We start from the raw sequence: 11,793 nt of genomic DNA, 5'->3' as shown, positions 1-11,793 counted from the left end.
GCGCCACCGGCCCCGCACCGGGCAGGGGCCCCGCACCGGGCACCGACAGCACACCGGGCAGCGGCCCCGGGACGGTGCCCAGCGCTGCGGCTGCGGACACAGCTGCTGCGCGCAGCGGGCGAGAGCCCCGGCATCGCACCCGGCCGCCCCGCCGGGAGCGGAACGGCGAGCATCCCCCCGGGATGCGGGGTGTCCCCTCCTGGCCGGGGGTCACTGCCTGGCGCCCACCCGGGGTCGCGCTGCCGTGGCTGCCCCGAGGGCTCACGCCCTCCCCCCTCCCCGCAGAGCAACCCCTCGCCCGCTGCCGCCCCTGCGGGGCTCCGAGGCCGCTGTGACCGACGCAGCCGGAGCCGGGACGTAGGAACGCCTGGTTTAGACGTTTCCTCGGAGTTTCTGACTCCGATCACCGAGCAGCGTGTCCGGGAGCAGCCGCGTCCCGCTGCCCGGTCACGGGTCCCCCCACGCCGCCCCAGACAACCCTGCTCGGGTTCACTACAGTCTGAAATCCTGAAATTAGGGTCACGCAAATAGGAAGAGTCGAAGGTGTGTGTCAGCCCCGCGGGAGCCAACAGCCGGACAAGAGCGTGTTGTCTCTCCAGGCTGAAGGAGGAGGTTGTTCTGCCGGTGAGGCTGTTTACACAAAACACAAAGCAATTGAGGCCACCGCTAATTTCTTTTCCCTGAGGTCAGATTGTTTCTACTCAACGATACGGGAAACATTAAGGAGTGGATCCATACTGGAGCACTGCCATTTCCTCCTAAACGCTAACCGGGCACCCACAGTGTGACGCCGGGCAATTGGGGCTGCTGACCCGAAGTTCGGCTGTGGCCGTGTCCGACACGGCTGCTCCCCACAAATCCCTGGCGGTAGGAGGAGGGAGAAGCATTTAATGAAATGTGCTTCCTACAGAAACCATGGCCAAGCTATGTCACACTGCCGATCTCCCCTCTGCTCCCCCCACACGACCAGCTCTTCCAGCTCTGCTCTCCAGCACTGGAGGAGCCGGGTACCCCCTCCCCAACAAGGCATTTGACCGACGCCTCCCTGCCAAGAGCTACTCGTGCAGCACGGGCTGAGTAGGGAGTAGTGACATCCCCAGCCAGCCCTGCACTCCTCGGAGTGTGTGAGGGGCACGGTCCTGGGGGAACAACCACTGCTGGCAGAACACTGTGTCCAGCACTGGCCCCTGCAGGGCATTACCTGCTGCCGGGGCACTGGGCTCCCATGGCCACTGGAGCCCAAAGGCCGGGACCAACAGGCTGTGGGTGCAGCGTTTGCGCTGGCTCTGCCATGGGTGACTCTCGTGTTGTCAGGTGCAACACGGTTTGACGCAGCTCTATCAAACAACGCACTTTGTTCAGGAGAACCCAGCCCTTCTCAGCACTGCCAGAAAGGGGGGCATGCTGCCCATGCCCCTCTGGGTTAGCTCTGCAGCTGCCCCCACCCAGGGTTCCCTGACAGGGACCCTGCACTGCCCGGGCAGAGGAACATGGCCCAGGCTGGCAGGGAGCCCCATCTCTCCAGAGAGACACACAGAGACAGGCAAAGATCTCGGCTTGGTTGCTGGCAGGGACATGTCCCCTTATCGAGGTTTTTCATCGTGAAATGAGATGCCTTGGAAGATCCCAGAGGCGCAGGGGAGTATTCCAGTCCAGTGAGGCCCCTGCAGACAGGAGAGGAAATTAGGGGTGACGTTTGCTCCGACTGCTGCCCTCCCACATATCCCTGATGAGTGGTCTGAGAAATTCCCTAGTCACTCCTGGCCAAATGCCACCCCACATCAGAGTTTGGCAGGGGGCAGGCAGCTCAAGCAGGGGCACAGTTCCCCTCCTGACCTGGCCAGGGACACCAAGCTGGAGACAACTTGGCCTGAAAACAGAGGGCTCCTGCTCTACAATCAGGTGCCCATTGCAGCTCCCCAGCGTTATCAGGGTGACATTTCTGGGTTGTGGATGCCAGTGCCAGCCCTCGCTTTGAGGAACCGCCGCAATCAGGGAACATAACCCATTTCTCACCTGCATTTGGCTGCCAGGAAGAGAACAGGGGACTGTGTAATCACTCTCTTTAGAATCAGATCATGAATCAAAGCTCTGCTCAGCTCTGGGCTCCAGCAAGCCCTGCCAGGAATTGTCTGTTCTGATTCCGGGGCTCAGGGCAGGATCACAGAAAGGCCAGGATGGGTCCAGACAAAGGTGTGTGTGTCCCCCCAGAGATGGGGATGCACAGCTGGGGCTGCATGGCACAAGGTGCCCATCCCAGGAAGGGTCCAGGGCTCCAGGGACACCCAGGGCTTGTTTCACAGTTGGCTTCACCACCCCATGCCCACAGGAGCTGCCTTGCCCCTTCTTGCCCTAACCCTTGTGAGTTCAGGGAGAAGGAGATGGCACCCAAACCTCAGCTGTGGCAGTAACCCTGGGCAGATCACTGCCGAGGATTTCCTCAGCCCAGAGGTACAGATGGGATCCGCCTGCAAGTTTATCCCAACATATAAATTTATCAAACTGAAACAACTCTTGTTCCTGAGCAGCCACATTAAATAAAACCCCTCTTGGCACCTTACCTCCCTGACCAGTGGGATCTGAGTGTGCCTGGCCTGATAGTGCCTTATCTCAGCACCAGAGCCCCTGAGCAGTGCCTCGCCCCAGCCAGTGAGCCCTAATCACCCTGGCCAGACGCAGCAAGGGCCTCTGAGGGGCCATGGGCCAGAGGAGGGGGCTGCATCAGCCCCCCCAGAAACGCCACCTCCACAGGGCTGGGCTGGGCAGCACCTCCACAGAGGGACACCTGCTCCCTCCAGGGCGGCAGCACCAGCCAGCAGCACATCTGCCATTCCAAGGACCCATCCCACAGCCCTGGCAGTGACACCCCACTGCAGCAGCACCACTGTGGTGCCCGACATGGGCAGCTGGTCCCACAGGGTCTGCGCAGGCACGGCTGGATGGGGCCTCTCATGACGAGCCCAGAGGGTGTGGAAAAGGAATTTTACACCGTGTCCATTCCGCAGAGGGGACGTACTCTTCCTTCTCCTCCTCTCACTGAGTAAGCAAACTAAATAGGAAGCTGAAAAAGAGAAGGGAATTGCTGCCAGGAGCGCCTTGGAACGAAAAAGCTAGTTTCAGGCTTATCTAATGTCACATCAGCCATTTCCTAAGAAGGGAGCGAATTTAATTAAGAACACAGACTCCCTCAAGGACAGCCAGGTTACAGACAGCACTCCCAACTCGGAGCACAGTGCTGGGAGGTTCACATCACGCACACAGACAGCAAGGACAGACACCCTGAGCCTGACTGCTGGAGGCTCTCTGTTTGGGATCCAGTGCAGACGCCTTCAGGCACAGCACTGCGGCCACAGAGGCAGGCAGAGCAAACAGGGAGGGTAGGGGCAATGTGAGTGGCATGGAGAGGGAAGCAGAAGCAGGTCTCAGACATCAAAACCAGTCCAGGGCAGACACTGGTAGCAGACAGATCCTACACAGAGACTTCGATGGTTGCAGACACAAAGGGAGGCAGTGAGTCCCGGGTGAGCCAGTTGTGGGGACAGACGTGCTGTGGGACTCCTGGCACACACTGTGGCACAGCCTTTGCTTCTGCTGGCCTTGCTCAGTGCTGTCAGTGCACGGCAGCACCATGGCAGAGCTCACAGGGATTGGAGACCACACCTGCCCAGTGTGTCAGTGATTCACCATGAGCGCTGCCAGTGCCTTTCTCCAGCAGAGAAGTGCTGGCACTCAGGAATTCCTCCACAGCATTGCTGTCCCTGGGCACGGACGGGAAGCCTAAGCTTCAGCTGCAGCTCCAGAGAGACGTGCCCAGACCAGGGCAGCACATCCCACCAAGTTGGGGTCAATGGGCTCCTGCTACAAAATGGAAAGTTTCAAATTTTGTAGCCCCTGGACTCCAGCATCTCACCTACACCGAGGATTCCCTGACACTGACATTGGCTGTCAGCAGCAGTGACTCCACTGCTGGGTTGTCCCCAAGGGCAGGGCAGGCTGGACACGCTGCTCAGCACTGGTCGGGGCAGGTGCTGGACCCCCAGAACAACCACACTGGTCTGACCAAAGGTCACTCCAGCCCTGCCCCCAGCCTCCACTATGGAAAAGCGAGCATGACCCTGCCCCAGCACAGCCATCTGGCTTCCCCAGGTCTCACAGGGTCAGCAACTGCACCTGGGCCACGGCTTCCAACAAGTTGGGGACTTTGTTGTCAGCACCAAGAGTCTAAAGCTGAGTCATCCCTTTACCAGCCACAGTGGTACAGAGCTTATCCTGTCACCTCTGCATAAACCCAGGGGCTTCCAGCAGGCTGCATGTGCAAAATTAAAGTAAATGTCTCTGTCCTGAGATGGGCAGTGAGGGCTCCCACGGGCCATGGCCCTGCCAAGTGGAGAAAAGCACTTGTGCTGCTGCTTCCCACCTGGGGGAGGCCCAGCCCTCACCAGCACCGCTGCATTCCCCCAGGGCAGCGAGGAAACATGACTGAAGGGCAGGAATCCGGTACACTTTGTTTCTGATGGAAAAATAAAGATAGATGAAAACACTCAGGCTGCTCTATAAATACATTTCATTTTAATCACCTGAAATTAGTTCCTTGGCATCCCCCAGCCCGTTTGGCAGTAAGTGCATTTCCTTCTGCCATTGAGGGCCTCCACAGCACAGCAGCCACAGCCAGTCCCCTGCTCCTGCCTCACCCCTGGGCACTGCAAGGGGACCGGGGGGCCCAGGCACGTGGCTGGTAGGGGGACGGGGGGCCCTTCGAGGACAAGCTCAACCATCCAGCTGGGACTGCTCCGAGGCTGTCACAGGAAGAGGGACCAGCAGCAGCCCTGGTGTTTCACTACTGGGTGGTCCCTCTCAGAACTGCTTGGAGCAGCTTTAGCCTCTCAAGCACATCAAGAGGAAGAACGGACAGACAGAGGATCTCGGGATATTTCTAAGTCATGTCTTCAGAAGGGTTCGCAGACTCTCCTTGCCCCAAGAAATCCTGAGGATGCAGCTACTTGCAGTCAGGGCGTGAAGCCAGGCCCAGGGAGTGACCCCTGTCAGCGAGACCGAAGACTGCAGCCGGGGAAGGGAAGGGGGCTCCTGTCAGAAGAACTTGACGCCTCGGCCGTCATCCAGCGTGATAATTTCAGCCTTGTGCTCCTGCTGCAAGGCTTGCAGGGCACGGAGCAGCATAGCCTCATCCAAGCCATGGAACTCTAGGGAAGGACCAAGATCCCCATCAATAGGAAAAAAAAAAAATCACATCAGGAAATAAACAGGTTTGCAAGGTCCAGGGACTGGGGGCAGCAGAGGGCTCTGAAGAGCACTGTAACACTACAGCAAATCGAGGGTCACATGGCTACACTGACAGGCTCATCCCTACATCACTGCTTCAGGAACAGAGCCTGAAGGACACCAGACAGCAGGGATGAGTCACAGCAGCCTCTAAGGCAGTGCAGGAGCTTGCCATGAAAACAAAACACCCCTCACCTCACCAGAGAAAGCGCTGGGCACCGGGGAAGTGAAAATGCAATTACAGAGGGACATGTTCCTGCACAGTGTTAAAAGCCTTTGCAGCAGCATGTGCCAGTGATGGGGGGGGGGTTTTGCATGTGAGATTTCAAAATATTTAATCTACAAAACTATAATCTGACAATTGTTTACATGCTCCAATCCAGCGTGCTCTGAAAACCTGCTCTAGACCATGAGACCTGACATTACCTTCACTCTCGGTGTCATCCCCACTGGCCAGTTCATACAGTGTGAACACAGAGTTGGTCAGGCCATTCCTCGACACCTGGAAACAGAAAGGCAACACAGCAAATCTCATCCATGTGGCTGAACATCCTCGTACATCGCAGAGCACAGGACATAAAGCGTGCACAGCACTCAAGGAGAAGGAGCAGCAGCAGCCCGGGGCAACAGGGTCAGAAGTGCAGCCTGAGGGGACGAAGACGGTTCCTCCCCTGCCCCTCGGTTCTTCCTGCACACATTTTGCAGTGAGGACTTGGATCACACACAGTGACACTGTCCTGTCCTCACCAGGGAACAGCCAGTGGCACTGGGGGCAGACAGTGGCACCCACCACTGAACACTGCAGCTCACAGCAAGTGAGAAGCTGCTGATAACCCCAGCCCTCCCTGCAACAGGGGGAAATGGAAACAGAAAGGTAAAAGCAATGAGGAAGCAAGAGGAGAACACTGCAGTGGTCTTTCCCAAATAGCAGCCAGGACCCCCTGTCCTCTCAGACACTGAGCCTGGTCTGGGTGTGCAGCTCTCTCACCCACTGATAGATGAGCTTTCCCCATTCTTCTGGTCTCCTCCACATGATCAGAAAGCTGGTTTTGTTCTTATCTAACCATTCCAGGTTTCCTAAAAACAACAGGGAACAGAGACTGAATCAGAGCACAAGTCAGCAGCAAGGATCAAATGTGCAGATTTCAGGACACATGCCAGACACTGCACCCAGGGGCAGCCTCAGGGTCCAGCCTCCTCCCAGCTGCTCACGCCAACTTCCTAAATATCGCTGTGTCTACAGAAATCGATTTCTCTTTTGAGACCCCTCTTCCTCCTCAGCTAAATCTGCCTGCAACGGCAGGACTGGGTCCCGTGGAGGCATGGGCAGGGATGGCCATAGGAACCAGCCTGGGCTGTGGCACAGCCCAAACCTACGGAATGGGCAGTCCCTGCCCCGGCACGGAGCTGTCCTGAGGGGCGGGCACCGGCTCCGCTCCGGGGCACGGACGGATGGACGGATGGACGGACGAGGCACCCACCGTTCTTGCGGAGCTCCTCCAGCACCACCTGGATGGATTCCAGCGGCAGCTTCCCTGGGCGCGGGTTAAGGAGGCGCTGACGGAGGCGGGGTCGGGGGGTGGGGGCGACGGGGGCGCGGGCACCGGGCCCAAAGGATACGCTGGAGGCGGTTGTTGGCGAAGAGCGGGATGTCCTGCGCCTCCCGCACCGTCATGGCGGGCAGGCGGTGCCGCCGGCTGTACGCCAGCGCCAGCGCGCACCAGGCCGACAGCTGCTTCTGCCTCGTCTCGCCGTTGGGCTGCAGCCTGCGGGGGGTCGCGTCAGCGCGGGGCCGCCGAGGCACCGGCAGCCCCCCCGGGCCCGGTGCCCCCGGTGGCCCGCGTCCCCCGCCCTGATCCCCCCGGCCCTGACCCAGCCCCACGCCCAGTCCCGCGCCGTGCCCGCCCGCGCTCACGTGAAGAAGGGCGGGAAGCTGTACTGCCAGGGCCACGCGAAGCTCATCGCCTCCGCCTCCGCCATCGGAACCGCCGCCGCCTTCCGCCCCGGCCCGGCCCGGCCCGGCCCGCTTCCGGCGCGGCCGCGGCGCCCCGCCCACTCCGCCGAGGCCCCTCCTCTCCCCATCGAGACCCCGCCCCTCCACGCCGAGGCCCCGCCCTCCCTGCAGGGTCCCGCCCCGCAGCCCCGCCCCCTCCGAGCCTCGCCCCTCCCGGACGGGGTGGCCCCGCCCTGTTCCCGGTCCCGATGTTCCCGGTCCCGATGTTCCCGGTCCCGGTGTCCCACGAGGCACGTTCCCCACGGCAAGAAGCTGCCGGCGTGCCCATGCCGGGGCGGGGTTGGCGGCGGGAGTGGGCCCGCGGCGGGACCGAACGACGGAAGAACCAGAGCCAGGCGTGGGGGGAGAAGCGTTTAATCCCGGGCCGCGGCGCGGGGGAAGGCAGGAACCGGCCGCCCCAGCAGCGCGGGGCGGTGGCCCCGGGAGCCCACGGGACGGCTCGGGTGGCCGGGGGTCCGTGCCCTGCCGCGGGACGGGGTGGCAGCGCTAGGCCTGTGCCTTGCCGTCCTTGCTGCGCCAGATGACCAGGGTGACGAGGAAGGGGATGAGGCAGATGGGGGCGATGATCATGGCCAGCAGCACGTCCTCGGGCGGGTCGACGTACACCGGGGACTCCAGGGTGCAGTTGTGGAAGTAGCGGTAGTGGCTCTGAAAGATGTACTGCTCCGCCAGTGCGTTGGGGTAGCTGTAGTTCAGGCGGTCGGCCCAGAGCTCCAGGCACAACTGCAGGTCGTTGTAGGGCCTGGAGAGACAGCCGGGGCACTGGCAGGGGACAGGGCACAGACCCCGGGGCCATCCCCAGCCCAGCAGCACCCCTCTGGACTGCCCAGCCCCCGTGCCCTGCTGCCAGAGGGGAAGGTCCCACCACCCCATACCTCCTGATGACTTTCCACTCGCACAACTCCGATGCTGTCACATTCCTCATCAGGTAGACGAAGTAATCCCAGCACTTCTGTGTGATGTCGGAGTAATTTCCCTCTGTGGGGAAAGGTGCTGAGCGTGGGCAGCACGCCCTTTCCATAGCACATCCCTGCCTGCCCCTGCTGCCAGGTGACACCCAGGCCAGTGGGAGAGACACTGGCAAGATGGGGGAGAGACCCTGCAGCAGCCCTGGGGTGCTGCCCAGACTCCACAGCAGTCCCAGGGCAATGCCACGAGCACAGTGGAAGGGCAGGTTGCTGCTGGCTGACACAGGCCAGCTATTTTGGGGATAGCCAGGGGAAAGGGGGAGGATAACTCTATGGTGCAGAGCCAGCCCTGGCCAGGGCACCATTTGGCCCAGGGGGCTGCCCAGCCCTTGCTGAGCCCCAGCACTCACCCATGGGCTGGGCTGTCCCGTTGGACATGGCCATGGGTGAGCTTGTCCCGGCATCCTGGCCAAAGCCCTTTGTCTCGGCGTCCGTGTGGCAGAGCCCAGTCCCCAGGAGCACTGCAGAAGGGGGGACACAGGGTGAGGAACGACACAGGGTGAGGAACAACACAGGGTCATGGGGGGCAGGTGCTGGTAGGGCTGCACGCACGGGAGCTGCCCCAGCAGAGGCTGGGTCTGCAGCAGCAGGAAACTGGTTCTGAGTGTCCCTTGGGGGCCACTGGAGCCAGCAGTTGGGGCACAGGACGGTGAGCTGCCCCAGTCCTGGCACATGCTGGGGCCACGGTGTCCAGACTCCCAGATGGGCAGAGACTGTGCAGAGAGGTCCAGCCAGGCTGTGGGCAGCTGCTGAAGGGCTCAGAGGAGCTCTCTGGTGGCAGTGGGCCCTGGGCTGTGGTCACAGCACAGGGGTGAGCCATGACCACTGCCCAGCGCAGGCACCGCCCTATTGCCCTGGGTGGCTGCATTGCAGCTGGACGGGGCTGAGGCAGGAAGAGGAAGCGCTGGACACAGTACGGCACTGCCGGAGAGCCCCTCCGCCTGCCATCAGTCCCACGCCCAGCACAGCCTGCCAAGGGCGTGGGGCACATCTCGCCTGCCCCACAGGGCCCCATGGCCCAAGGAAACCACCTCATCCATCTTCCACCACTGGCTGAGGGCCCATGGTGTGGGGCAGCAATGCTGGTGGGCCCCAGTGGAGCCTGCCTAAGCCATTCATGGGGAGCTCTGGGACAGCCAGGCACTGGCCACGGGGTGCTCCTGGGCTGGTACAGTGGCTGAGGAAAGGGCAGCCCACCCTGTCCCAATGTCTATCCCCGATGGTCTCATCCAGCCCCTCTGCTGGGGCACGTGTGGTGCTGCGGCTCCTGTCGCAGCTCAGGGCTTTGCAGGGCTCCCTGCTAGATCGGGGACTAGTGTGGTGGGGGCTGCCCCCAGCACCCACCTGCCACTGACCCCTGGCTGTGCTGTCGATGGCTGTCCCAGCCACCCTCAGGCTGGTCCCATGCCGGGGTAGGTGGTGGGTCAGGCTGAGCCGAGACCCCGACCGTGGGCCCCACGAGCAGGAGGGCGGCCGCATGCGGGGTGGTGCGAGGTGCGGAGCCCCCGGGGCCGCCCCCCCACGCACTTACCCCAGAGCAGCAGGAGCCCTTGGGAGAGGTGGCCGGAGCTTGTGTGCGCGCGCGGTGCCATCCTGCCAAAGCCTGCCGGCTAACGACCGGGACAAGGATTTCAATGGAAATAACAGGAAGCAACTCCTTTCCTCTGACAGGGGCAGTTTGACTACAGGAGACGTGTGAAAAATGAGATTGCTCAGCGCTGCTCTGAAGCGGCTCTGCCGGCGGGACTCTGCCGTGCCGCGCGGTGCCGGCCCCCGCGGGCATTGCTCCGGCGCCCCAGCACCCCCGACACCCGTGCCTCACCCACTGGCCCGGAGGCTCTGCTCCCCGCACAGCACGTCCAGCCTTACGAGGCTGCGATTTGTTTACTTGTGTATTTCTCTTTAATCCTGTCTGGGCTGGGTTGTGAAATCCCTCGTCTCCTGCGTGGAGGGCAGGCAGCCCAGCAGCGGGGGGAGTGGACGGGGAAGCACAATGTCCCCGGACGGGCGCTGCTGCCCAGGGATGGGGGAGGCAGGGGGACCAATGGCCCCAAAATCTGCCCCACGGGCGGCACAGCTGGGGCAGCTCCAGCCCCTGCCCAGGCCCGTGGCCGAGGAGGGAAGGGTGATGACGCGACCTGCCCACAGGCACAAGGCCGAGGAGGTGGGGAGAGGGCAGAGACTTGGCCGACCCTGACAGTCCTTGGCCCCAACGCCTTCCTCCTGCACCGCCCAGCCCAGTGCCTGCCCAGCTCTGCTGGAGCCCCCTGTTCCTGGAGCAGTTCCCGCCCAGGGGCCCATGTCCCCCGACTGAGAGTGACCCCAGCCCATGGGTCCGCAGCATTCCCTCACAGGACCGGGCTGAGGCCAGGTGAGCTCGTTTCACCCCTGGCCAGGGGCAGAGTGCAGCTCAAAACCTCCCCTTTAACAGCCACCTGTAGACGTGCAGAGTGGGGACTGGATTGCAGTGAAGCACAGCTCAGAGGGACCCTGCCTGCTGTGGAAAGATGATTACTCCAGTCTTTAGCTCCCCAACAAAGGTTCTGGCAGAGCTGCCTGATGCTCCCCAGGTCACAGCAGCCATCACTCCAGGGCACCACGGGACCTTCTGCAGACGAGTGGCCACATCTGGAAGCTATCCCTGGCACTCCGGTGGCCACAGGGCTGTAGCCCCCCAGTTCCACTCTCTGGTGGAGCCAGCAGAGCCTCTGTCTGGGTGGCAGGAGCCTCTGCCAGGGAGACACCCAATGATCTCAGCACAGCCCCGGGGCGAGGATGGCCACCTCCCTCCTGGGGCATCCGGAGGGGATGGGCAGGGACAGGACAGGCAGGGATGGGATGGTGGCTGCTAGCCAAAGGCCTGGGCCCCCCACCCAGCCTGGCATCCCCGGTGCTCCCGGCCAAGCCCCACCCAGAGTGCCAAAGAAGGGGCTCGGCCCGTGTAGGGTCAAGATCCTGGTGCCTGGGACTCTTCTCCAGTGCTTCCCCTGCTCAGGGCAAATGCAGGCATCCCCTATTGCTATGGAACCAGCTCCAACTGCAGGGACTCCCCGCCCTGCCTGACTCAGCGGAGCTCCCAAATGCGGGCGGGATGCGGGAACTGCTCATCCCTCCCCTCGGAGTCACCCCCCCAGGGTCAGCGGGGAGAGGCGCCCCGAGGCAGCCGGCGCTCCGCACCGCGGCGGGGGGATGGACGGGGCCCCCGCCGGGGCAGGAGCCAACACCGCCCGCTCCCCACCGCCGGGGCCACCGGGTCAGGAAGGGCCGCCGCCAGCAGCCGCTTCCTGCCCGGCGCCGCCACGGGGAGCCAGAGGGGCCCGGGACTGCCGGGGCGACTCGTCGAGGCCAGGCTGCCCCGGGGCGGGACCGGCGCTGTCCCGGCAAGCGCTTCCTGCGGGACCGGACCGGGCCCGCAACAGAGGCGGGGCCGGGCGCACCGAGCATGGGCGGGCACCGGGGCGGGATGGGCAGCGGGCTCAGACCCGCCGGGCTCGGCCCGTCCCCCGCATCCCGTGGGGGTGTTCGCCGGGC

The 11,793-nt window shown here is 62.8% G+C and overlaps 2 protein-coding genes across 2 annotated transcripts; both read right to left on the bottom strand.

Annotated features, from left to right (window-relative positions):
- Positions 1–4,547: 4,547 nt before the first annotated feature.
- VPS25 (vacuolar protein sorting 25 homolog) lies at positions 4,548–7,309 on the bottom strand. The gene is made up of 6 exons (XM_027704198.1): positions 7,196–7,309; positions 6,901–7,046; positions 6,762–6,815; positions 6,269–6,357; positions 5,707–5,782; positions 4,548–5,201 (listed from the first exon to the last, which is right to left on the bottom strand). The coding sequence occupies exons 1-6, from the start codon at positions 7,258–7,260 to the stop codon at positions 5,089–5,091; spliced, it is 543 nt and encodes a 180-aa protein (XP_027559999.1). The 5' UTR covers positions 7,261–7,309; the 3' UTR covers positions 4,548–5,088.
- A 323-nt stretch (positions 7,310–7,632) lies between these two features.
- On the bottom strand, positions 7,633–10,203 carry RAMP2 (receptor activity modifying protein 2). The gene is made up of 5 exons (XM_027704184.1): positions 10,085–10,203; positions 9,794–9,944; positions 8,613–8,723; positions 8,170–8,272; positions 7,633–8,036 (listed from the first exon to the last, which is right to left on the bottom strand). Exons 2-5 carry the CDS (start codon positions 9,852–9,854, stop codon positions 7,781–7,783), a joined length of 531 nt encoding a protein of 176 aa, XP_027559985.1. The 5' UTR covers positions 9,855–9,944; positions 10,085–10,203; the 3' UTR covers positions 7,633–7,780.
- Positions 10,204–11,793: the final 1,590 nt, after the last annotated feature.

This window comes from Neopelma chrysocephalum, unplaced genomic scaffold (genome assembly GCF_003984885.1).
Source record: "Neopelma chrysocephalum unplaced genomic scaffold, ASM398488v2 Primary Assembly neopelma1_258, whole genome shotgun sequence".
Taxonomy (NCBI): Eukaryota; Metazoa; Chordata; class Aves; order Passeriformes; family Pipridae; genus Neopelma; species Neopelma chrysocephalum.
This window is presented reverse-complemented; position numbering and strand designations above follow the sequence as displayed.

Excerpts from the sequence above, each read along its gene's own strand:
- RAMP2 (XM_027704184.1), bottom strand. The coding sequence starts at position 9,854 with ATGGCACCGCGCGCGCACACAAGCTCCGGCCACCTCTCCCAAGGGCTC. Across the intron at positions 8,724-9,793 it reads AGGGCTCCTGCTGCTCTGGG|TGCTCCTGGGGACTGGGCTC; the intron begins GTAAGTGCGTGG and ends CCCCTTCTGCAG. Across the intron at positions 8,273-8,612 it reads CGGGACAGCCCAGCCCATGG|AGGGAAATTACTCCGACATC; the intron begins GTGAGTGCTGGG and ends CTTTCCCCACAG.
- VPS25 (XM_027704198.1), bottom strand. The coding sequence starts at position 7,260 with ATGGCGGAGGCGGAGGCGATGAGCTTCGCGTGGCCCTGGCAGTACAGC. Across the intron at positions 6,358-6,761 it reads GGAGGAGCTCCGCAAGAACG|GAAACCTGGAATGGTTAGAT; the intron begins GTGGGTGCCTCG and ends TGTTGTTTTTAG. Across the intron at positions 5,783-6,268 it reads GAAAGCTCATCTATCAGTGG|GTGTCGAGGAATGGCCTGAC; the intron begins GTGAGAGAGCTG and ends TTCTGTTTCCAG.